Source organism: Somniosus microcephalus, chromosome 3 (assembly GCF_052327205.1).
Source record: "Somniosus microcephalus isolate GS21.2 chromosome 3, FLI_Smic_1.0, whole genome shotgun sequence".
NCBI classification, from domain to species: Eukaryota; Metazoa; Chordata; class Chondrichthyes; order Squaliformes; family Somniosidae; genus Somniosus; species Somniosus microcephalus.
Window position 1 is genome coordinate 235,158,791 of NC_140989.1, and position 27,198 is coordinate 235,185,988.

General features: G+C 48.6%; 1 protein-coding gene across 1 annotated transcript in view; it reads right to left on the reverse strand.

Moving 5' to 3' along the window:
• astn1 (astrotactin 1) overlaps positions 1–27,198 on the reverse strand; it is a 3,287,998-nt gene that overhangs the window by 2,910,164 nt on the left and 350,636 nt on the right. Inside the window, exon 3 of the mRNA XM_085982255.1 lies at positions 7,173–7,280. Within this exon, the coding sequence (XP_085838381.1) occupies positions 7,173–7,280 (108 nt within the window). The remainder of the gene's footprint in view (positions 1–7,172; positions 7,281–27,198) is intronic.

Genomic DNA, 27,198 nt, shown 5'->3' on the forward strand with positions numbered 1-27,198 from the left:
AATGGTAAGGGCATGACCTTTTGGACCTCTCTCGTTCCACTTGCGCATCAGATCAGCATCCTTTGCCACTGTCCGACCAATGCGGTGAATGGCACCACTCATGCCTCCCTCGCTGCCGCCCTGCCCTCACTCTAAAGCTACTCTTGTGCCTTCCTGCTTTCAGATGGTGAATCGCCAGGTGAGGAGGCGGGCCCTCAAGCTGCCACTGTCAGCCCTTCGGAAGACGAGGAGGAGGAAGAGGAAGCCGGCCCATCAGTGCCACCCTCAGCCACGCCAGCCCATGGCGATGAAGGGGACACGTCTTCCCTGGAGGGGAGCCGGGGGGAAAGGTCGGAGGAGAGTGAAGCTCCGGGGCCCAGCGGCCTGCAGCAACGTGGGAGGGTTGGGGAAGCTCGGCGGACTTCTCCCCAGAGGGTGAGTGCGGCCTCCAGTCCTGCGACGGTCAGCGCAGAGGAGGTGCGCCTCCTAGAGGAAATGGCCGTCCAGGCTGAGTGCAGGCACACTGAGCTCATGGCTGCAGTGGCAAGGATGCCTGACTCCATAGAGTCACTGGCAAGGAGTGTGCAGGAATTCGGGTCAGCACAGGCCAGGAGTCTACAACAATTCAGTGCAGCACAGGCCAGGAGTCTGGAACAATTCAATGCAGCACAGGCCAGGAGTGTGCAGGACATCAATGCAGCACAGGCCAGGAGTCAGCAGGACATCGCGGCAGCACAGGCCACGAGTCTGCAGGACTTCACGGCAGCACAGTCGGCTTCTAGCCAAGTGCTCAGTCGTGCCGTCCATTCACTGGCTGGTGTATTGCGGACACAGACCAGGGCCACATGGGCACTAACTGCTGCCACCCTCGCTGGATCAGCCAGGCCTCGCCAGGCCACTCGCCGCGCAGCAGCAGCCCAGCAATCTGTCCTTCAGCTGGTTGCTGCGCATGCTGCAGTGCTGGCCCGTGCGAGTGCCAATGTGTCAGGCGACCAGCGAGCACCTGCGATCTGCCAGGTTGCCACCATTCCTGCAGCCGACACTGCCACTCCGCCATTGCAGCTGCCACGAGCTGCTGGACACACTGCTGCCGCCCAGCCAGAGTTGGAGCAGTCAGCAGCTGGCCCCTCCAAGGCCAGAGCTGGTGCAGGCCGACCCCCAAGGGCATCTGCCGTCTCGCCATCTGCCCCTCAGCAGCCTTCCCCCAGCCTTGCTGCAGCCACTGGGCTCCCATTGAGGAGGAGCAGCAGGGCAGGCAGGGGCCAGGCAAGGATGCGCAAGGCATCGCCCTCGCAGGGCAAAAAGTAGAGGTATGCACAAATGCCTGGTGCTTGTTGGAAGGCCGACACTTGTGCAGTTGTTTTGGTGTAAGGCCGAGACTGGTGTCTTTCTTTATTTTTGTAAGGCCGAGACTGGTGTATATCTTTATTTTTGTAAGGCCGAGACTGGTGTATATCTTTATTTTTGTAAGGCCGAGACTGGTGTCTTTCTTTATTTTTGTAAGGCCGAGACTGGTGTCTTTCTTTATTTTTGTAAGGCCGAGACTGGTAGTTTTGTGTTTTTGGAGGGGGCTTCTCCACATGAGCATGTAATGTGGGAAGGGCAGAGGTTTTCAATAAATTATTGTTGTTAAATTGCAGTGTGCATGGTTTTTTGGTTAAGTCCTGGTTGGCCTGCTCGGCTGAGGGCTTGTGGAGCAGCGACATTCATCTGCTGACATTGGCACAAGCCAGTCCCTGAGAGGGGGCCTAGAACCGACGTTCAATAAGCCGGCGACGGGCGGCCCTTGCACTTTGTGCCTCCCTCCTGTGCTGGTCCGCCTCCTCCTCCTTCTCCTCCTCAGGTGGTCCTCCAATGTGTGGTGGCAGTGGCTGAGTCCTGCGGATAGCCAGGTTGTGCAGCATGCAGCAAACGACGACGAAATGGGAGACTCGCTCCGGCGAATACTGCAGTGCTCCCCCGGAACGATCGAGACAGCGGAACCGTTGCTTCAGGACGCCGATTGTTTGTTCGATGATGTTCCTCGTCGCTTGATGGCTCTCGTTGTATCGCTCTTCAGCAGGGGTGCTGGGCGCACGGAGCGGGGTCATCAGCCAGGTACACAAAGGATAGCCTTTGTCCCCGATAAGCCATCCTCATGGGTGAGGCTGGGCCTGGAACATGTCTGCCACAGAAGTCTGTCGGAGGATGAAGGCATCGTGGCTGCTGCCTGGAAAGCGGGCATTGACAGCTAGGATGAGCTGCCTGTGGTCACACACCAGCTGTACGTTCAGCGAATGGTAGCCCTTCCGGTTGCGGTAATCCTCGGCATTCTCCAGAGGTGCCCGCAAAGCCACATGCGTACAGTCAATGGCGCCCTGCACCATGGGGAAGCCCGCGAATGCTGCAAAGCCCATTGCACGCTGTTGCTGCTTGTCAAGGGCCATGGAGAAGGAGATGAACTGACGTCTCCTTTTGAAAAGGGCATTGGTCACCTGGTGGATGCAGCAATGCACGGCGAACTGGGAGATGTTGGCAATGTCGCCAGTAGTGGATTGGAAGGAGCCGGTGGCATAAAAGTTGAGAGCCACCGTCACCTTCACTGCCACCGACAGAGACGTCCTGCACCTCAGCTGTGGCTGCAGATCACCGGCAAGCAGCTGGCAGATCTCTGTGACCACGTCCCTTCTGAATCGCAGCCTCCGAACACACTGCTCCTCAGACATGTTGAGATAGGAGAACTGCTGGCGGTATACCCTGGGTGGGTAAGGCCTCCTTTGCCGACGCCTGTTGCCCCCTCTCCGTCTAGCCAGCGCTGCCAGTCTCTCATGGCGTCTCTGAGCCCTCTGGATGTAATTGAGAAAGCCAGCGTTTACACCCATTGCAGCCCCCATAATATGCTGGCAAACAATGAGATGTCAATGAAGGCAAAAACTTTTAGAAAGCTGTGGCCTGAAGCCAGAAGTACCTGTCCGAGTGTTGGGCCAAAGCAGAAAGCTATCTACCTTGGTCTCTCTCCAAAGATCCGTTTCGCAAGAAGGTGTGCAGCAAAATGGCAGCCTTTTATATTGCAGGATGAGTGCCCTTTAATTTGCGCCTCCCGCGCCCCACATCGGCTGAGCACCGTTCCACTTAACAGTCGCTAGGGGCGCCAGGCGCACAATGGGGCGGCGCGACTGAAGTTCCAGTTGGGGGAGCACAAAGGGCGTTGCACGAGGAAATGACGTCATGATCTGCGCGCGCAGCTGAGCGCGCGCAAAGACTTTGCGCCGCCGCTAAATCTCTAGTGAAGTTGGGGCGAGGCGCAGTTCGCGCTTCGCCCGGGCGCAAGCCGCCTAGCGCCCGGAATCTATCCTCCTAAGGCGCTAACGGCTGGCGCAACCAACTGAATTTCTAGGCCATTGTGCCTTACAAATATGTTGGAATTCTTTGAGAAGATGAGTTAATTGGTTAACATGTGAATCCAGTAGATATGGAATATTTAGATTTTCAGAAGTCATTTGATAAAAGGGCATGGAAAGCCAAACTTCTTATAATGTTAGAAAATCTATTGATAACAGCAAACTATGTGGCCTGGTGACAAGCATGAGGGAAACTGATAACATTCAAAATAGTCTGGACCAATTAAGTAGATGAATACGAAACAGCAAAAGCATTTTAACATAGATCAGTAAGTATGCACTTTGAAAAAGTGAAGATGAAGCTTTTGTACCTGAACAATATAAGTCCATCAGCAAAGGTGGAAGAGCAAAGAGAATCTGAGTGTGATTGTTGGGCATGGATGAGGACAGATTTGTAGTGCTGCAATGTAGATGTTGGGCTTTCTACCATGGATTAATCACCATTTCCTATACTTGCGATTCTCAAGGAGACTTTGAATGCAGCAACAAAGAGGTAGTGGACACAGTGCTGGTGTTATTCCACTTTGTTATTACCTCAAGACTCCCACTTGGGTGCTATATTGGGGCTCCCTTTGAAAACCATATGCGTTGGCAATGCTGATGAGCGGCACGGGTTCAGTGAAGAGTGACGAGGATGATTCTGGGGCTTGGCTATCAAGAGGAGCTGAATTTATTTTCATTGGAAAAGAGATTCAGCAGGTGTGCTAAAAGCTTGTCAAGTACTGAAAGGAATGGATCCTGAAGATGCAGGTAACTGGTGTAATGTGAGCTACCACTGAGCAATTAATGGATGTGAGGATAAGGTTAACTAATCTCAAACAAGATTAGATTAGGAAGATTTTTTCTCTACAGAGCTGTGAATATACAGAACAGACTTCCAGCTGATACAGGTTAATGTTGACTCAAAACTTTTAAAAAGAGCCAAGAAAATAAAGTCTGGTCTGCTTAACATCAGTTGTCAGAAGAATGCTCAAGAGCTATGTGGGTAAATTTACAAAACTAAGCTTACTTTCATTGGAGAAAATAACTTCCGTTTTATAAGTTTCCTTTATAACTTAGAGTTCTTAAGTCCCAGAATCATCATCAGTACTCATGGTTAGTATCAGGTCACACAATTATAAGTACAGATAATTGAATGCTGTGTGGAACATGACATTTGAAATGTTGGGACCATAGAATGTTAGACACAAAAGTGACTGGTCAAGGATGCATAATGCAGGGTGTAATATCAAATAGATGTTCTGGGGTTTTGTCTGATTTTAGCTTTGTGAATGGGACAGATAATCTTTGCAGAAGTTAAATGGATTGGGTCGCATCCATAACAGAGCAGATTGTTCATTATCTATGAAAAGAACATTCATTCCATGCTTCACATTCCCATGAGAAATCAATTCCATGATTCCTTTTTTTGTTTTATGATGCATTCTGTGAAGCCTCTTATGTGGCACAATGTTAGAAGTCTTTTGAAAATCCATATTTGCAACATTCACTGCATTTCCTTCATCAATACACTCCCTTATTTCCTTAGAGAATTCTGTGAAATTTGTCCAACACGACTAGACGTTTACAAATTCATCCTTGCTGTCCTTAATTAACTTTATGGCGAGCATTAATTATATTGTATTTTAAGACCCGTTTGAAACTTACGCACTACCAATGTTAGGCTGACTGGTCTATAGTTCATCCATGTCTCCATTTTTGAACAGAGATGTTACATTGGCAAGCCTCCAGTCCAATTGTAAGATTTCTATATCCAAGGGCGTTTGAAAGATTGTGGACATAGTCTCTGCTATTTCTTCTCCGATTGCCTCTGCATTCTACGCTGCCTGGTGTTAGGACCCTGTGCTTTTTCCACTTGGAGTTCCACCATTTTTTTAGAATTATTTCTTTATCTACAGTTATCCTATTAAATTGCTCCACTTCCTTCTCTTGTACATTTGTGTGGCCTCCACCATACTCTTTGTGAAAACCAACGCAAAGTAATCATTTAGTACCTCTCCTATTCCTTCATTCTCCATAAAAATCATTTTGTGTCTCTAATCAGCCGTACACTTCCTTTAACTATTATTTTACATTTTTGTGATCATAAAATCCTTTCTGTTACTCACAAGTTATACTTCACACTCCAATTTTTCTAGTTTAACCTTTCAAATATTTGCTTCCCATCTATAACTGGCTTAATTTTCTTTTACATTAGCAGCCATGGATTTGCCATATGCCTCTTTATTAATCTATTCAAAATTTTTATTTCTCTACTCATCGAAGGAACTCCAGGTTTTGCTGCACCGCCATAACTTCTTGTGTGACTCTGACTTGTCTATACCCTAATCATCTCCGATTTAAATGTTTCCCATTGTTTCAGCAGTGTTACATTTGTTAATTTTATCTGGGCTAGTTCCATTTTTATCCAATTGAAATTGGCTTTTTTCAGCTAAGTGCCTTTGACTGCTCTTTCTGCTTTTCAATTTTTCAATTATTATTGATATATGGATTGCACAATAGTTCTGACAATATCACAAAAGAAACTCTTTTCCCGCTCTGTGTCATTTAGTCTTGACTATGAAAGGCATGTCCATGAAATTAAAAAATATATTTTGTAACAGGCATGTTACACATTTGTTACAATAAGTAATACGTGAAGCTTCTGCTGTTTGATAAGAACATAAGAAATAGAAGCAGGAATAGGCCACTTTTCCCCTCGAGCCTGCTCCGCCATTCAATAAGATCATGGCTGATCTTGGGCTCAAAGCCACTTCCCAGCCTGCTCCCCATAACCCTTTGCTGCCTTATCTTGCAAAAATGTGTCTATCTCCACCTTAAATGTATTTAATGTCCCAGCCTCCACAGCTCTCTGAGGCAGAGAATTCCACAGATTTACAATCCTCTGAGAGAAGAAATTCCTCATCTCAGTTTTAAAAGGGTGACCCTTTATTCTAAAACTGTGCCCTCGCGTTCTAGATTTCCCCACGAGGGGAAACATCCTCTCTGCATCTACCCTGTCGAACCCCCTCGGGATGTTATATGTTTCAACAAGATCCCCTCTCATTCTTCTAAACTCCAATGAGTATAGGCCCAGACTGCTCAACCTTTCCTCATAAGTCAACCCCCTCATCTCTGGAATCAACCTAGTGAATCATCTCTGAACTGCTTCCAATGCAAGATAGTTCCCCCCTTTGTAGCGACTCTGCGAGGTTCCCCACGTCTAGTTGTGATTCTGCTGGCATTTAACATTTGTGCCGTGTCTGACTCGTTATGTGGTAGTTTCCTGGCGTCTGGCTGTACTTCTGCGAGCCGTTGATATTTTCTCCATGTTTGGCTCTAGTATTTGATATTTTCCTGGTGTTTGGCCCTGGCTCTGATGGTATTTGACACTTCCCTGGCGCCATGACTAATCTTGGCCCATCTTCAGTTTGATATTTGTTTTGTTGTGGCCCTGACTGCAATTTAATATTTTCCACACATGTTTCATGGCTGCTGTTTGATATTTTTCTTGTGACTGACCCTACCCTGCGGGCATTTCATAGGTTACCTATGTTGGACCCCAGGCCCTGCTTCCATTTGGCATTTTCCTCATATCTGGTCCTGGCCCTGCTGGTAGTGAATCATTTCTTCGTGCCCTCGATTTGAAGTGGTTTTGTGTAAATGTGACACCTCTGTGCTAATCACAGGTGAATAGGAGTGTCGGCATTTTACAGGAATCTGTCCCCAGGAAAAAGTTCACACCGCTTTGCATTCAGCTAAGTTGGTTTTCATTTCCATTAATACTTCAGGCCAGCCCAATGCCAAAGAAGAAAGTGCAGTTGTCAATCATACCTCTGCTACGGCGTCTGCTGCGGGAAGGGTCAGTGTAAAATGTCAGCTGAGGTTCATTGTCAGCTTCAGTCCCAGAATCACCTTCAGGATTCAAAAAGGCAGATCCAGCTGCAAAGGAGAAGAATAAATGGTCAAAACAATGAAACTTAGAAAGTCATTGGCATAGGAGTTATGTTAGTAAGAAAAATGGCAACACCATTTCAGTGGAACCTATGGAAGCTTAATCATCTTTGGTCATTCAGGAATATTTTATGCAAAATTTTCCTGAGGAAATTATTTGGGGCGAGGGTGGGAAGATGGACATGGGTGCACACACACTGCAGTAAAAAAAAAGCTTGGTGGGCCAAAATATCTAGTAAGAGCACTAAAACTGATCACTATCAATAGACCCTTATTGCAAGAACGCATGTGTGGACGTAGATGAGGGCAGGATTGAACTTGGTGTGAAGACCAATGTGATTCAATACCTTGCCAACAATCATGATCAAGGCTCAGACGAGTAATGGCCACTTACAATAGAGTGACCATTGGTCTGTGGCCGAGAGAGCACTCAATGCCTTCAGCAGCGGAGGAAAATGAAGAACAATCAGCAGAGAAATGGAAAGAAAAAGATAAAAGCTTAAAACTAAAGCATCCACCTGATAAACAAAGAACACAATTTGAAAAAACAAATATCAAGAGTGCAGCATTCATTTCTCACTAAGGTATTTTCAGTCAGCCAATTTAAGAAACAGACAGGTGGTAACTGCAAACAGGGCCTTCAACAGATTTCAACATACTTCAAAGCTTTGGCAAAAAACTTGGATAAAAAGGAAATGCTGGTAATCATGGGCCAGTTTTTGCTGTCAGAATAACAGTGAGGCTGATGGCACTCGCGTTATTTATGCATAGATGCTACAGCAACTTCAGGCAAGGGGCAGAGGCACAGTAAAATGCGAATATCCAAAAGTTGCTGTCCGGGTTACTGCTATCTCCATGAAAACAGCACCTCGCTGTCTGCCTCACCATTAACATGCATTGAATGTCAGGAAGTTGTTATATTTGCACAGTAGATGCGAACTAAGCCCACCGCAGCTGTTTAGGGTGAGTAATTACAAGCGCAAGTATCCTTTGAACAATGTGATGAGCAATGTTCCCTCTAAGCTCCCGCGCAGCCCGCTCACAAGCTGTTCGCAGTGAGATACCACGTGTGTGCGCCCCTGCAGCAGATTTAAAGGTACAAAGCGCACAAAAATAAATTAGAGGGAACATTGGTGATAAGTCTTAATGACTGGCAATCAACATCTCTGCCACTAAATTAACTATTACAAGTGTGGAGTCTCATTCCTTCAGGTTTTTAACTTTCTGGGGCGAATTTAAAAAAATTGGGGGAGAAATTCGGTATTGCCCCATTTAGGGCGCAATTATCAGCCAGGCACAAAGTTTAGCAACTGGTGCTAATTAGTGCCTCCGACTGCAAATTTGGCATCTATCGCCCCAGAGGTGATTGGAGCGCTAAATCAGGTGCTACACACCGCTCTTAAGGCGCTAACTCTGAGGAGCGAGGCGCTACCTCAGAGCGCTGGCGAAGCTCATGTGATGTCAGTCAGCAATGGAACACAGACACACTGGCGCTGGCCAGTTCTTAAAGGGGAGCCTTGAATCTCGGCCTAAAGAGACCTGTACATCAAATCTGCTGGAAAGAACAATGGAGAGGCCCAGGGAAAAATCTGAGTGCCGCCCCCATAGTCTCTTCTAAATCAATGCAAAGAAGGTCAAATCAAAATGAACCTGCAAAGTGCTGCTCAGTAACCAAAACTCCTTCACACAGCGTTGAATCTCTCCAGAAGTCTATCACTCTCAGAATGCGTGGTCCAAAAATGTCGCCGACAAAAAAAGGCAGGAAGCGGTCGCCTTTAAATAGCACTCCCCCAGTCCCTTCCGAATGCAAAACGTTCCTCTCTACCTGTCGTTGCTAGCAGCAGGCGGAAAGGCAGGGGGCGCCACTCAATATCCGGTCCGGGGCACTACAGGGGCGTTGCACACTCGACTGACATCACGATCTGCGGGCGCCGGAGATCGTGGCGGTAGTGTTTAGAGCCGCCACAAAATGTTTGGTCAATCTCGCGAGCGGCGCAAACATCGCCACGCCCGGGCGCTAGTTGCTTTGCGCCCCATTAGCACCCTCTTAGGGCACTAACGGGAGGGGCTAATCAACCGAATTTTTCACCCATAAAATTTTTAATTGCTTTTTTTCTTACTTTTCCTTTCTGTCCCTTTTTTTCTCACTCTTTTCATCTAATCTTTCTTTCTCTTTCTTTATCTCTCTTTCTGTACCTGATTTGGCATTGAATTCACCCCCTTTAATTCACATTCCTTCTCATTCCTTGTATTGCTTATATCCCAGTCCTTGAATCTGAATGGTAAAGGAGCTACCCTGTTCAATGAGGTCCCAGTGGCCCTGTTTACCTTGCTTTACTGTTATCAGCTCCCTTGCTTTGCTGTTATCAGCTCCCACTTTCAGCAAATTTGTGGGCAAATATGTTTTGAGCTGCGGGGTGCAGGGGCCCAGCAACAGAAAAATCAGGCTCCATTTGTTGAAAGTCTGGCCACTATTTCAAAGTCAATGAAGGAACCCCTGAGTGTGGGGGAGGGGAAACATCACAGGTAATACCAATCACAGGGTGGAAGGTGAAGGGGCCTATGAGGGGGAATGGGAGACCAGAGCATATTGGTAGCGGGTACTGAAATGTGGAAATAGGAGATGGGAGGGTGGGTGCCAGCTGGGGCTTCAGTAAGAACAGGCAGTGGCAATGGCAAGAGGTGGTAGCAGGAGAGAAAGGCAGGTGGACCATACAGGGTCACATTGTAATATATATTCCAATGAGATACGCTGTATCATTGCTGACAGTGAGCGGGGGATACACCGTATCACCGACAGTGAGTGGGGGATACGCTGTATCATCGCCGACAGTGAGCGGGGGATACGCTGTATCACCGACAGTGAGCGGGGGATATGCTGTATCATCACTGACAGTGAGCGGGGGATACACCGTATCACCGACAGTGAGTGGGGGATATGCTGTATCATCGCTGACAGTGAGCGGGGGATACGCTGTATCACCGACAGTGAGCAGGGGATATGCTGTATCATCGCTGACAGTGAGCGGGGGATACGCTGTATCACCGACAGTGAGCGGGGGATATGCTGTATCATCGCTGACAGTGAGCGGGGGATACACCGTATCACCGACAGTGAGTGGGGGATACGCTGTATCATCGCCGACAGTGAGCGGGGGATACGCTGTATCACCGACAGTGAGCGGGGGATACGCTGTATCATCGCCGACAGTGAGCGGGGGATACGCTGTATCACCGACAGTGAGCGGGGGATACGCTGTATCATCGCCGACAGTGAGCGGGGGATACGCTGTATCACCGACAGTGAGCGGGGGGATACGCTGTATCACTGACAGTGAGCGGGGGATACGCCGTATCACCGACAGTGAGCGGGGGACACGCTGTATCACTGACAGTGAGCGGGGGATACCCTGTATCACCGACAGTGAGCGGGGGATACGCTGTATCACCGACAGTGAGTGGGGGACACGCTGTATCACCGACAGTGAGCGGGGGACACGCTGTATCACTGACGGTGAGCGGGGGATACGCTGTATCATCGACGGTGAGCGGGGGACACGCTGTATCACCGACGGTGAGCGGGGGACACGCTGTATCACCGACAGTGAGCGGGGGATACGCTGTATCACCGACAGTGAGCGGGGGGACACGCTGTATCACCGACAGTGAGCGGGGGATACGCCGTATCACCGACAGTGAGCGGGGGATACGCTGTATCACCGACAGTGAGCGGGGGGATACGCTGTATCACTGACAGTGAGCGGGGGATACACCGTATCACCGACAGTGAGCGGGGGACACGCTGTATCACTGACAGTGAGCGGGGGATACCCTGTATCACCGACAGTGAGCGGGGGATACGCTGTATCACCGACAGTGAGTGGGGGACACGCTGTATCACCGACAGTGAGCGGGGGACACGCTGTATCACTGACGGTGAGCGGGGGATACGCTGTATCATCGACGGTGAGCGGGGGACACGCTGTATCACCGACGGTGAGCGGGGGACACGCTGTATCACCGACAGTGAGCGGGGGATACGCCGTATCACCGACAGTGAGCGGGGGATACGCCGTATCGCCAACAGTGAGCGGGGGATACGCCGTATCGCCGACAGTGAGCGGGGGATACGCCGTATCGCCGACAGTGAGCGGGGGATACGCCGTATCGCCGACAGTGAGCGGGGGATACGCCGTATCGCCGACAGTGAGCGGGGGATACGCTGTATCACCGACAGTGAGCAGGGGATACGCTGTATCGCCGACAGTGAGCAGGGGATACGCTGTCCGATCACTGATCGGGAGGGGGAGGGGTGTTTCGATGGGGATGGGGCTCTGATGTTGGGGCGGGCATCCAATTCTAGTGGTGGATGTAAGCTTGGGAGGCCAGGGACGAAACACTCCTGCTCCTCCTGGCCCACAAGCAGTCCTGTACTGGCAATTACTTTATCCCCAAAGCAGTACTTACCTCCCTTGAGCATTGAAAGTGGTGCTGTAACCCTTTCCTATAGTAATATTGTCCAGATCTGTTACATTTCCTTGTGGGTCTAGTACGTGGTGATGTAATAGGATTCCCAATGTTAATCTAAATGATGGCCTGTCTCAGCTCCCTGTCATATCACCACGTGGTACATAAGTCTTTTTTTAAAGGCTTATTAATTATTAGACTGTAAGAAATAAGTTTTAAATTGGATATTTAAACTCTCGTGGACTGTTTCAACCTTTATTGTTTTCTAGGTATTCAGACATCAGCACCTTGCTGTGTTTTTTCTCTGCTTCTGTGTAATGACCTTACTTGTAAACAAACTGAACTGTTAGTTTTAGTCTAAATATAGCTTTGTGAAAGTTATCTTTCAAGTGGGCAGGAGGAGAGAGTGAGCAGCCCATGTGGTACCTGATGTGCCATTTCATTTGCTTTTTTAAGTTGAGTGTAAATTGAGAATTTAAATTCTCTCTGTTTCAAACCAGAGTTTAACAATAACAGAGAGAAACAAAAAAATTGAGCAGGCAGCTTGAATATTCCACTGACTGGATTGAAATCCTGTAGGTTAGAATAACTTACTTCACCAGTAAAAATAATACTTTAGTTTTGGAGTCAGAACAGCCTGTAAAGATTGATGTTAGTACTGCTGAGCCAACCAGTATAGGGACAGCCCACAAGAAGCAGCTGCAATTGCATTTCCTGCTCCCCAAAGCTCAACATCATGTCAATCAGTAAAATAATATTTAAATACAACATTGGCATTTTCAGAGATACTGGCCCAGATATTGATGGGGAGGCGGGAAGGGTATTGATGGGGAGGCGGGAAGAGTGCGGGGGAGCCTGGTAGCGGGCAAAGACCCAGCAAGGCCAAGAATGTGGAGACCCTGCTGATCTTAATGGAAGGGCCTCATTTAAATAAATATTGACTGTCTGGTTGATGGGCAGGAATGGAAATCAGCAGCAGGATGGCGCAGCCGGGGACTTGTGACTCGGGGGAGGTTGGAGCCTGGCAGATCAGGGCTGGGAAGGTCAAAGGCTTGTTTTTGAGGCCACGGGGAACAATCCTGCTCCGCCTGGCCTACAAGGAGCTTAAAAACAGGCAAAGTTGTTAAACTTACTTGGGCCTCGTCTGGCCAGTCTGCATTGGAATAGTCATGTCTAGAGGTAACAAAGGCATGGATGAGGGTTTCAGCAGCAGATGAGCTGAGGCAGGATGGAGTCGGGCAATGTTCCGGAGGTGGAAGTAGGCAGTCTTAGTGAACCATCACGGCCATCTCAAGTGCCCTCAGTGGATGTGTGCAGTCAATTATGCCTGCACCTTGGGAAATCCAGGGATGCAGGCAAATCCAAGAATTAACTTCTCCTGATCAGTAGCCTGTATGGGGGAAGGTGCCGTCTCCTTGCAAAGAGGATATCCAGTATCTGCCTGATAAGAACATAAGAAATAGGAGCAGGAATAGGCCATTCGGCCCTTCGAGCCTGCTCCGCCATTCAATGAGATCATGGCTGATCTTCTGCCTCAATTCCATTCACCGGCCCTTACTAGTCAGAAATCTATCGACTTCTGTTTTGAATATACCCAATGACTGAGCCTCCACAGCCCTCTGGGGTAGAGAATTCCAAAGATTCACCACCCTCTGTGAAGAAATGTCTTCTCATCTCAGTCCTGAATGGCCTACCCTTTATCCTGAGGCTGTGGCCCAAGGTTCTAGACTCCCCAGCCAAGGGAAACATTCTCCTAGCATCCATCCTATCAAGCCCTGTAATAATTTTGTATGCTTCAATGAGATAAGTATGAATGGCAAACTGACTATGTTGCTGATGCTAATTGCTGCAGCTTGGAATGAGCCTGTGGCATAGAAGTTGAAACATAGAAACATAGAAAAATAGGAGCAGGAGTAGGCCATTCGGCCCTTCAAGCCTGCTCCATCATTCAATATGATCATGGCTGATCCTCTATCTCAATACCATATTCCCACTCTCTCCCCATACCCCTTGATGCCTTTTGTGTCTAGAAATCTATCTATCTATCTTCTTCTTTAATATATTCAGTGAATTGGCCTCCACAACCTTCTGTGGTAGAGAATTCCACAGGTTCACCACCCTCTGAGTGAAGAAAGTTGAGAGCCATGGGTTACCTCACCAGCCACAGGCAGTGCTGTGTGTCTGTGTGTGCCCCATGTGCTTGGCTACAGTACCTGCAGCAACAGGTGACATAGGTTGGTGGGTGCCTGCCTGCTGAAGTGGAGCCTCCACAAACACTGCTCCTCTGTCATAGTCAGTTATGACACTCTGTTCTGCAAGATCTGCATCCTGTAAGGCGTGCTTTGTGTTTTTTCGACCTCTGCAGGTCTGTGCTGCCATGTTTGCTGCTGCTGTTTCCCCTGCTGCAAGAGCCTCAAAGACGGTCCCTAATACTGCTGCAGCTAATGAAGTAAAGCAGTACAGCCGCAGCCAAGGGTCAGTTCTCCAACAGCTCTGTAGTACCTGTATCAAAAATGTCCAAAACTCAGCCAAAAGAACCACAAAAAAAAGCTCCCAAAATCCCCAACAGCCTAAAACGACTATCCAGAGACTTACCTTAGTAGAGATGAGGTTCCCTTTAAATACTCATGCTGCAGCCTGCTTCCTGAGTGTACCCATCATATTTTGCTGGGCAGGCTTAAGAATGATTGAATCAAACAGTCCCAGGCATTAATTACCCAAAAGGGTTCCAATGCACACACAGGCCCCCTATTTACATATTACTGGGAACGGTAGCATAGTGGTTATGTCACTGGGTTAGTAATCCAGTTGAGACCTAGACTAATGATCCAGAGATGTGAGTTCAAATCCCACTGGGGAATTTATATTCAGTTAATTAAATAAATCTGGAATAAAAAGCTACTGTCAGTAATGGTAACCATGAAACTATCGGATTGTCGTAAAAACCCATCTGGTGCTGTCCTGTCCCACCAGCAGACACAGTGGTATACAGTCGGGGAGGAGCGGCCCTGGGAGTCCTCAACATTGACTTTGGATCTCTCCTGCTGATTACCACCTACTGCCCTCCCTCAGCTGATGAATCCACCACCACTTGGAAAAAGCACTGAGTGTAGCAAGGGCACAGAATATACTCTGGGTGGGGTACTTCGATGTCCATCACCAAGAGTGGCTTGGTACTGCCACTACTGACATAGCTGCCAGTCTGGGCCTGCGACAGGTGGTGAGAGAACAAACACAAGGTGAAAAACCTTCTTGAACTTGTCCTTACCTGTCGCAGATGCATCTGTCCGCGACAGTATTGGTAGCAGTGACCACTGCAGTGTGTGGAAACCTCGCACTGAGGACACCCTCCATCGTGTTGTGTGGCACTACCACCATGCTAAATGGGATAGATTCAGAACAGATCTAGCAGCTCAAAACTGAACATCCATGAGGCGCTGTGGCCCAGCAGCAGAATTGTATTCCACCACAATCTGTAACCTCATGGCCTGGCATATTCCTCACTCTACCATTACCATCAAGCCAGGGGACCAACCGTGATTCAATAAGGAGTGTAGAAGAGCAGTACCAGGCATAGCTAAAAATGCGGTGCCAACCTGGGGAAGCTACATGCATGTAGAGCTAAGCGATCCCACAATCAACGGATCAGATCAAAGCTCAGCAGTCCTGCCACATCCAGTCAAAAATGGTGATGGACAATTAAACAACAAACTGGAGGAGGAGGCGGCTCCATGAATGTCCCCATCCTCCATGATGGTGGAACTCAGCACTTGAGTGCAAAAGACAAGGCTGAAACGTTGAAGTAAATGTGGGTCTCTTACAGGCTGAGACAGGAGAAATTATAATGGGAAATAAGGAAATGGCAGAAAAATTAAACAAATACTTTGGGCTGGATTTTCTCAATGGGAAGCTTTTGGAGGTGGGACTGCTGCTTGTAGCTTTCAATCTTGCCTCCATCAGCTTCTGGCCAACCAGTGGGATTTTCCCCTGATTGACCATGTTAAGCCCACCCGGTGGGCTCAGCAGACCAATTATGGGGAAGTCAGTGACGGAACATGTCAACGTATGACGTGCCATCTGTCAAGAATTTTTGAAAGAAGAAATGTCATCGTTTGACAGCTCTGTGAAGCTGTCAATCACTGACATTCGATGTAGTCCTTGTGTTCAGGACTCATCAAACCTTTCAACTTTGCAGAAATCACCTGGCTGTTGGTTTGGAGAATCCAACAGTCATTCTGTGATATCTACAATGGAGAGGTCAGGACTCTGGCTCCACAGCGGCTGAAGGCTGTAGGTAGAAACAAAGGTAAGTGAACATTTTCTAACACTTTACACTCGCCTCACATACTTACCACTCCACACTTGCACCCATCACTCACCTCTATACCGCACTTTCAGGCCCCTCCGACCCCCGCAGACCACCTACTCATCTCCTACACCCTGGCGGGGTTACCTGAGGTCGGGAAGCCTGCAGCTCGCAATGAAAAATGGGGATAATCCTATTTTTGCCTGTTAACTACCTGTTAACAGGCAGTTAATAGACTTTAATCCCTTTCCTGCCTCAAGGAGGTGGGACCCGGGGCAGGACAGCTTCCCGCCTCCTGGCAAGAGGGCACAGTGGCGGGTTGAAGGTGGGTTTACCACCCGCCCTCAAATCCTGCAACTTTACTGGCAGTCCCGCCTCCTCAGGGCTGACAAAATCCAGCCCACTGTGTCTGTCTTCAAGGAAGAAGATGCAAAAAACTTCCAGGAAATAGTGGAGAACCAAGATTATAACGGAATGAGGAACTGAAAGATAATGGCCCAGAAATTCGGGTCCCCACGCATGAGTATGCATTGGGTACTCGCGCGTAGGCCCAACGAAAATGCCAGTTTTGTGCATGCACTGCGCATGCGCGGGAAACCGGATCTTCCATTCCCTTGAAAGAAGGGGTTGACAGGTGGAACGCGTGCACCGGAGAGGCAACGCGTGCGCATCGAACTTACGTTTTTTTTACAGGTTTCTCCAGGAGGGTAAGTCTCCAACAGTTACACTTATAAAAAGCAGGTGCAAGGCCTGCTTTTAACAAGGTAAGTGGTGAATTAATTAAAATTAAAACATTTTTTCCACAGATTTATTATTTTTAAATACTTTAAAGAAGGGTAAGTTTATTTTTAGCCCCATTAGAAAATGTAATTAATTTTTTCAAAATTTTAAATCATTGTTTAAAATAGTTATTTCATGTAATTTTTAGTTATTTTAAAAATGTGATGATTTTTTAAAAATGTATTTGAAGTTTTAGTTATGTTTTGGGGCTTATAGTATTTATAGGTTTGACAGCTCTTCCTGTCAAATTTATGAATGAAGCATTCCCTGCTACCATTGGCTCTCCATGGCCCACGAAATCCCAGGGGATGCTTCGAACTAACTGCGCCCCTGGGATACACAAGCACTGCGTGCCGGCAGTTGGAGGAGGCCCAGGATCTGAATACCACATGGGCCCACAGCACAACGGCCGGCGCGCAAGGTAAGTGCAGGTCGGAGGCTTGCACCCGCGGGAAGCCTCCGACCCGAATTTCTGTGCCATTAGTATTAGTAAAAAAGTAGTACTGGAGAAATTAATCGGACTGAAAGCCAATAAATCCCCTGGACCTGATGGCCTACATCCTAGGGTTTGAAACAGTTGGTTTAGAGATAGTGGATGCATTGGTTATCAATTTCCAAAATTCCATTGATTCTAGAATGGTTCCCTCGGATAGGAAGGTAGCAAATGTAACCCCACTATTTAAGAAAGGAGGGAGCCAGAAAATGGAGAACTACAAACCAGTTAGCCTGACATCAGTAGTAGGGAAAATGCTAGAATCTATTATTAAGGACGTGGTAACAGGGCACTTAGACAATATTACAGGAAACTTTGTGCTATCCGGCACCCACGGGACCGAGCTGCTGCCGTTGCCTCAAAACTGCCGTACTCTCCAGAGTTAATGTTGAGAGATACGGAGATTCTTATCTTCGTATTTGACAACCAACACTTGCTTAGCAACAGCTTCTAAACACTTGGGTGTGGCCTGCAAGCTCTGTAGCTGAAGCTGTTGCTATAGCTACAGACCTTGCACAGCTTGACTGTTCAAACAAAGCAAAAAAAACAAACAAAAAGAATAAAAAAACGGCTGCTGATTTTTGCCGGTGGCTCCAGATTGCCGGATAGCTCACCTCCGGATAGCACAAAGTTTCCTGTAATAGGATTGGGCAGAGTCAACACGGATTTATGAAAGAGAAACCATGTTTGACAAATCTGTTGGAGTTTTTTGAGGTTGTAACTAACAGAATAGATAAGGAGAAACCAGTGGATGTAGTGTATTTTGGATTTTCAGAAGGCATTCGATAAGGTGCCACACAAGAGGTTATTAAACAAAATTAGGGCTCATGGGATTGGGGGTAATATACTAGCAAGGACTGAGGTTTGGTTAACGGACAGAAAACAGAGAGTAGGAATAAACAGGTCATTTTCGGGTTGGCAGGCTATAACTAGTGGGGTACTGCAAGGATCAGTGTTTGGGCCTCAGCTATTTACAATCTGCATCAAAGTTTTGGATGAGGGGACCAAATGTAATACAGGTAGACTATCCTTTATCCGAAAACCTCTGGACCAGCCGAGTTTCGGATAAAGGAGAATTTCGGATTTCGGAAGGTGGGTCGGCGGGGGTCCACGGGGGGGTCGGCGGGGGTCCGCGGGGGGGTCGGCGGGGGGTCGTGCGCACGACTTACGCTGACGCTCAGTGTAAGTCAGTCGGGGTCGGCGGGGGTCGGGGCCGGCGGGGTCCGCGGGGGGGTCGGCGGGGGGATCGGCGGTTGTCGGGGCCGGCGGGGTCCGCGGGGGGGTCGGCGGTTTTCGGGGCTGGCGGGGTCGGCGGTTGCCGGGGCCGGCGGGGTCCGCGGGGGGGTCGGCGGGGGGGATCGGCGGTTGTCGGGGCCGGCGGGGTCCGCGGGGGGGTCGGCGGTTGTCGGGGTCGGCGGTTGTCGGGGTCGGCGGGGTCCGCGGGGGGGCCGGCGGTTGTCGGGGCTGGCGGGGTCGGCGGTTGTCGGGGCCGGCGGGGTCCGCGGGGGGGTCGGCGGGGGGTCGTGCGCACGACTTACCCTTTATCCGAACTTCCGAAACCGGAACCCTCTAAAAACCGAAGGTTTTTTCGTTCGTACACACGACTTACGCTGAACGAAAAAACCTTCGGTTTTTAGAGGGTTTCGGTTTTCGGAAGTCCGGATAAAGGGTAGTCTACCTGTATATCCAATTTTTGCTGATGATACAAAGCTGGGTGGGAATGTAAGTTGTGAGGAGGATGCAAGGAGGCTTCAAGGGGATATAGACAGGCTAAATGAGTGGGCAAGAACATGGCAAATGGAATATAATGTGAAGTTATCCAGTTTGGTAGGAAAAGCAGAAAAGCAGATTATTTTTAAATGGTGAAAGATTGGAAAATGTTGGTGTTCAGAGGGACCTGGGTGTCCTTGTACATGAATCACTGAAAGTCAACATGCAGGTACAGCAAGCAATTAGAAATGGTATGTTGGCCTTTAATACAAGAGGATTTGAGTATAAGAGTCAAGATATCTTACTGCAATTATATAGGGCCCTGGTAAGACCACACCTGGGGTATTGTGTACAGTTTTGGTCTCCTTACCTAAGGAAGGATATACCTGCCATAGAGGGAGTGCAATGAAGATTCACCAGACTGGTTCCTGGGTTGGGGGGATTGTCCTATGAGGAGAGATTGAGTAAACTAGTCCTATATTCTCTAGAGTTTAGAAAAATGAGAGGTGATGTCATTGATGCATTCAAAATTCTTACTGGGCTTGACAGGGTAGATGCAGGGAGAATGTTTCCCCTGGCTGGGGAGTCTAGAACCAGGAGTCAGTCTCAGAATAAGGGGTCAGCCATTTAGGACTGAGATGAGGAGAAATTTCTTCACTCACAGGGTGGTGAATCTTTGGAATTCTCTAGCCCAGAGGGCTGTGGAGGCTAAGTCGTTGAGTATATTCAAGACAGAGATCGATACATTTTTGAACAGTAACGGATATGGGGATAGTTCAGGAAAGTGGAGATGAGGTAGAAGATCAGCCATGATCTTATTGAATGGCGGAGCAGGCTCAAAGGGCCAAATGGCCTGCTCCTGCTCCTATTTCTTATGTTCTTATGTTTGCAACCATCTTCAGCCTGAAGTGCCAAGTGGATGACCCATATCAGCCTACTCCTGAGATCCCCACCATCAACGAAGCCAGTCTTCAGCCAATTCGATTAATTCCACGTGATATCAAGAAACGGCTGAGCGCACTGGTACAGCAAAGGCTATGGGCCCCAACAACATCCCCACTATCGTGCTGAAGACTTGTGCTTCAGAACTAGCTGCACCTCTAGCCAAGCTGTTCCAGTACAGCTACAAAACTGGCATCTATCTGACAATGTGGAAAACTGCCCAGGTATGTCCTGTCCACAAAAAGCAGGACAAATCCAATCCAGCCAATTACTGCCCCATCAGTCTACTCTCAATCATCAGCAAAGTGATGGAAGGTGTCATTGACAGTGCTATCAAGTGGCACTTACTCACCAATAACCTGCTCACTGATGCACAGTTTGGGTTCCGCCAAGAACACTTGGTTCCCGACCTCATTACAGCCATGGTCCAAACATGGACAAAGGAGCTGAATTCCAGAGGTGAGATGAGAGTGACTGCCCTTGACATCAAGGCAGCATTTGACTGTGTGTGGTATCAAGGAGACCTAGAAAAACTGAAGTCAGCAGGAATTGGGGGTAAACTCTCCACTGGCTGGAGTCATGCCGAGCACAAAGAAAGATGGTTGTGGTGGTTGAAGGTCAATCATCACAGCCCCAGGACATCGCTGCGGGAGTTCCTCAGGGCAGTGACCTAGGCCCAACCATCTTCAGCTGCTGCATCAATGACCTTCCCTCCAACATAAGATCAGAAATGGGGATGTTCGCTGATGACTGCACAGTGTTCAGCACCATTCACAACTCCTCAGATAATGAAGCAGTCCATGTCCGCATGCAACAAGACCTGGACGATGTTCAGGCTTGGGCTGATAAGTGGCAGGTAACATTCGCGCCACAGAAGTGCCAGGCACTGACTATCTCCAACAAGCAAGAGTCTAACCCCCACCCTTTGATATTCAATGGCATTACCATCACCGAATCCCCCTCCATCAACATCCTGGGGGTCACCTTTGACCAGAAACTTAACTGGACCAGCCACATAAATACTGTGGCAACAAGAACAGGTCAGAAGCTAGGTATTCTGTGGTGAGTGTCTCACTTCCTGACTCCCCAAAGTCTTTCTACCACTTGCCTGGATGAGTGCAGCTCCAACAGTACTCTCAAGAAGCTCGACAACATCCAGGACAAAGCAGCCCGCTTGATTGGCACCCCATCCACCACCTTAAACATTCACTCCCTCCACCACCAGCGTACCGTGGCTGCAGTGTGTACCATCTACAAGATGCACTGCAGCAACTCGCCAAGGCTTCTTCGGCAGCACCTTCCAAACCCGCGGCCTCTTCCACCTAGAAGGACAAGGGCAGCAGGTGCATGGGAACACCACCACCTCCAAGTTCCCCTCCAAGTCACACACCATCCTGACTTAGAAGTATATCGCCGATCCTTCATCGTGGCTGGGTCAAAATCCTGGAACTCCCTCCCTAACACTGTGGGAGTACCTTCACCACACGGACTGCATCGGTTCAAGAAGGCGGCTCACCACCACCTTCTCAAGGGCAATTAGGGATGGGCAATCAATGCTGTACTTGCCAGCGACACCCACATCCCATAAACGAATTTTTGAAAAAATTAACCGCCTAGCGTTCATTTCGGGAGCGGCCAAAGAAGCCCAAGGCACACCTTAACCAATATGGCAGCTGCCGCATTTCGTGTGAACTTCCAGCGCGGGGCGTTCCACTGCGATATTGCTATAAGGCCTGAACTCTGGGCAAAATGCTAACAATTTTCTACCCTTAAGGCAGAAAACTTGTCTTTTGGGCGAGAGAGTAAGCGCCTAGGGAATAGTTAATTGGTAAATCTTTACGTATGTGTTAAGTACAAAGCTAAAATAGAAACTCACTGCAGCTATGACAGAGGAGCTGTACTCGTGAATAGCAGCAATGTCATTGAGTGAGGTGTGCTCTGTATTTATAAAATGAGCAGCTGAACCTGTTGGTGAGGTATTTGTGTGAGTATTAGTTAGTATTTTTGGCAGTTTGCACCTGTGAATGAGTGGCTGTTTTGGGGTACCTATGGATCTCTCAGTCAGAATTTGCATCTGTGAACAGGGGCTCTAACTGTGAGTACCAGCTTTATATTAGAGGTACGAGTGTCTGGCAATTTCCTTGACAAATGGCTGTTTCCTCAACTGAATGTTTTATCTCAAAGAGAGATGTCTGTATCTCTGTGTGGGCTGTATCTGAATAAAGTGCTACATTTGAATAAGTGCTGTTTTTCAATTACTGCTGCGCGCCATTAAGACCTGGTTTAAGTTTATATTGCATACAAATAAGACAAAGTCAGCTGGTCAGTTTCATCTATGTATCCTAATTTCCAATCATTGATGCCAACTGACACAGCCCTCAATATGTTTATCTCTAATGGTTGTCATACTCCCCCTAACAGCATTGATTTTTCTGTGCCAAGGTTGCGGGGTGGAATTCCAGTTGTTTGCCTATAATCATGACTCTTGTATCAGGAGTTAACATTTTCTCCAGGACAGAAACATTGCACCCTGATTACCCAACAAAAGATCAAATCAATATTGTTAGAAACTGACATGTATCCAACAAAACGCCCTTAAACCAAGTAATGAGAACTCGAGCACGAGCTTCTGTAGCTTTGTTTGTAAGTCATTTGGGGGTGGGGGAGAGGAATGCTTTTCACATAGACTTTTACTTGTGCTCAATGTCCAGTTCCAACTGTATTCTCAAAGCACTATTCAAATGAGTTTGCATATCTCTAGTGTCTAGTAATAGAGATGTGGCTGTTGGTGGAGGGGAAAATAGCATTGATTGCCTGATCGTATCCAGGGACAGAGGAACTGGCAATCTTGTCTGCTGTAGAGCAAATTCTGGAAGGAGGAGAAAAGAATGTCCTTCTCTGCTCTGACAAGGGATGTCAATCAATGCACAGAAGTGCAAAGCCACCCTTCTGCTTTATTGATTGCAGAAGAGTTTACAGGTCTAGTGCCAATCAGTCTGTGCATGTGAAAGCTTCCATCCATCTTTGTTGCAATTCTATAAATGAGGCCGAGAATAGTAAAAAAGAAACAGGAACAATAGTGGCAACCACTTATACCAGTTCTGTCAGGCAGAGGACCAGACATGGATGATGGTAAGATACCAATTATATTAAAATGAAGTTAGATAATGTTATATAAATCATAAATACAAAGTGCAGTATTCAAGTCAACATCAGGGTATCAGAAAGGAACTAGACGGGGGTCACGCAACTCATCCAATCCAAATTAAAGTGGATCAATGTCAGCAGTTGTGTGGTAATTCTGTTCTTCATGACAAAATGTCATGCGCACAATATTTCCATTCTAGAGCTTCAGAACAACAAAAATCATTCATTAGGATTATTAGGTAACCCCACCACCTCAACCACCCACAAAAAAATCAACTGCAAATGTTCACTGAGCCTAATTTCTTACTTATCCTGACATATGAAGATGCCCGTGATTTCCGATAGGAGGCTTCCTGCGTGCGGACGCCTCCTATCGGGGGAAAAAACTCTACAAACTTATCTGAGGGCTCCTGAGGTCCGGACGCTTTTGCTCCTGGGCCTCCCCACAGTCGAAATGCGCAGGGCCCACTTATCCCAGGGGCGCAGGCGGTTCGCAAGCATCCCTGGGATCACGTGGGCCAGGCCAGCCAACAGGAGAAGGGAATCCCCCTTCATACTTTTGACAGATAAACCCGTCAAATATATGAATGGAGATCACCGCAAAAATACAATAAAACATTTGATAAATTATTTTTAAATCACATTTTTAAAATGAGTTAAAATTACATTAAATTAAATATTTTAAACAAAAATTAAATTTATTTGAAAAAATAATTCAAGTTTTTTACAGGGCTAAAAATAAACTTACCTTTTCATAAAGTATTTTAAAATTATAAATGAGTGAAAAAAAATTAAAAAAATTTTTTTTTCAATTCTTATGCTGGTAAAAGCAGGCCTTATGCCTGTTTTTACCAGGCGTAAGATTTCGAAGGGTTTTCTGCGGGCGGAGGGTCTCCAGAAAGCAGAACTCTCTGCCCGCAGAGGCCCTTCTTCAGGGCAGGCGTCCGATCTGTCAAGAACATTCTTGACAGATCGGAAATGCCGGTTTTCTGCACATGCGCTTCGCATGCATTAAACCGGCATTTCTGATGTCCCTATGGGTGGGTACACAGTCCGTACACACCCATAGGCATCGGAAAATACAGGCCATTAATCTCTCACTAAAGACTTACTTGGTATCAACCCTGCCATGTCTTTCCTGCCACCCGACTATCTGACACACTTTCCAGGTCCCAGACACACCCTTCATAACATCCTGCTTTATTCTTTGTCTTAAAATATTAACTGTTAACCTTAAATAAATAACTTGGATTTCTACAAAATATGTGAAACAAAACAAGTCGTGTTCACTATAAATATTTCTAAACGATAAAGGCGTGGGCTTTAAGAATGCAGTAGATCTTTTTCTAAAACTAATTACACATTGTACACTTGCACAATTAAAAAAAAATACCCGCTAATTCTGTCGGCAGCGAGTTCCAGGTCCACGCCACTCGCTGCACAAAAAAGTTTTCCTCACGCCCCCCCCCCCGCATCTCTTGCAGAAAACCTTAAATCTGTGTCCCCTTGTCCTTGTACCATCAACTAGTGGGAACAGCCTTTCCCTGTCTAGCCTATCCAAACCAGTCATAATCTTGTACACCTCTATCAAATCCCCCCTCAACCTCCTTTGCTCTAATGAAAACAAATCTTCTCCAACCTGTCCTTGTAGCTATGATCCCCCATCCCCGGAACCACTTGAAGTATCCACCATGAGGTCAGACTCTGATTGTAGGGCCTGAAATCATGCTCGTGTAAACCAACAGTGCAAAGGGGCAGAAAACCTGGTCCAGAGGTTTTGGGGGCAATTTTAATCTAACCTGCCTGTCGGGAAACTGACGGAATCGGGTGCGAGGCTTGGCTCGACATCCCACCCGATTTTACTTTCCATTGGCTTGGGCGGAGGTAAAACCAGTGTTCCACCCAGCGAGTCAGGTTAAAATAACCCCCCTTGTGGGTATTTTGCACTGATTTGCTAATGGGCTTTCTTACGGGTCTCAACTGGGGACACAGGAGGCTTGTGCTGCTCCATGGCGCACACCTCGAAACCGTGTTCATTTGTAGGCATGTCCTTGCTACCCCAGGAATGCCGATGTGTTGTGCCCTTGGTGAGAGGCCAGCACTGTGTGCCTTTTAAAAGCTAGACCAAAGCACACTGCTGCAGGCATGCAACCACTTACTTTTCAAGTTGACTGTGTGGCATAATGCCACTTAAGTTAAGAAGTAGAGTCATAGGCCTAGAAATTCGGTTGTGGGTCCGCCAGGGCTTTAGTGCCCGAAATTTTGCGCCGGCGTTAATGCCGCTGCGTCCGACGAAAATTCGGTTGCCCCGGGCCCAGACGGCGGCGGGCGCTAATGGAGGGTTTTTGCGCCTCACTATGGGCGTTCAGTGCAGTTTTGAGGCGCTAATCCCCCGCTGCGGCACCCGAGGCGGTGCGGCAGGCTGGGGTACTGCAGGCCTCCTCCTTCTGTTAAGGAGGAGCTGCCTGCAGCCGACCGCTGGCCGGTCGATTCGCCCGACAAATGAGCCCGGCACCTCGGGGAAGAGCCGGGCTCGCGGGCCACACACATCAGTGCCGCGGGGGGGTGGTGGAGGAGTCCGGGGAGGGAGGTGCGGGCAGGCGGCCGCCGGGAAAGCGGCCGGCCGCCGCTCCACCTTTATGCGCCGGCGCAAAGGTGTGTAACATCCCTTTCAACAATCGTTGGTTGCGGCTGCCACGGGCGAGGCGGCCGCAACTGAATTTGGGCTTGGGGCCGGGTTACCACGGCAACCGGGACGCTGCGCACACCGATGACGTCATCGGTGCCGGCGCAGCGCTACCGGCTAATGCCGATGGTAGGGCCCAACGCAATTTCGTTACCAGCTATAATTCCGGTGCAAGACCCTCTAACGCCTCTAATTGGGCGCTAACCCCACCGAATTTCTAGGCCATAGTGTCATAACGGCACAGTAGGAGGCTATTCGCCCCATCAAGTCCATGCCAGCTCTCTGTAGGGCAATCCAATCAATCCCATTCCCCCGCTCTATCCCCATAGCCCTGCAAGTTTATTTCCCTCAAGTGCTTATCCAGTCTCCCCTTGAAAACATTGCGGCCTAGAAATTCGGTTGTGGGTTCGCCAGGGCTTTAGCGCCGGAAATTTAGCGCCGGCGCTAAGTCCCCCTGCACGCGCCAAAAATTCAGTAGCGCCGCGCCCAAACGGCTGCCGGCGCTACGAGAGGGTGTCAGCGCCTCGAAATGGGCGCAGTGCCGCATTGCAGCGCAATTCCAGCGCTGCGGCACCCGATGCGGTGCGGCAGGCTGGGGAAGTGCAGGCCTCCTCCTTCAGTTAAGGAGGAGCTGCCTGCAGCCGCCCGCTGGCCGTTCAAATGTTCAGAAAAATGAGCCCGGCACCTCGGACAAGTGCCGGGCTTGCAGGCCAGACGCATCTGTTCCGCGGGGGTGGGTGGAGGAGTCCGGGGAGGGAGGTGCGGGCAGGCGGCCGGCGGGAAAGTGGCCGGCCGCCGCGCGACCTTAATGCGCCGGCGCTAACTCCTGCAAGACTCGGTTGCCAAAGTCTTAGTTGCAGCTGCCACGGGCGAGGCGGCCGCAACTCAATTTCAGCGCTGGGGCCCGTCACCACGGCAACCGGGACGCTGCGCACACCGATGACGTCATCGGTGCCGGCGCAGCGCAACCGGTGTAACGCCGACGGAAGGGCCCCACTGAATTTGCCAACTGGCCATAACTCCGGCGCTAGGCCCTCCAGCGCCCCAAATGGGGCGCTAAGCCTACTGAATTTCTAGGCCTGAGTGTCTCCGCTTTCACCGCTTCCGTCGGCAGCGAGTTCCAGGTCCTCACCTCAATAAAGGTTCAGTATAACTTCTCTACTTTTGTACTCAATACCTTTATGAAGCCCAAGATCCCATATGCTTTGCTAACCACTCTCTCAATGTGCCCCGCCACCTTCAGGGACCTATGCACATTAACTCCCAGGTCCCTCTGTCCCTGCACACTCTTTAAAACTGTGCCATTAAGTGTATATTGCCTCTCCCTGTTCCTTTTGCCAAAATGCATCACCTCACACTTCTCTGTATTAAATTC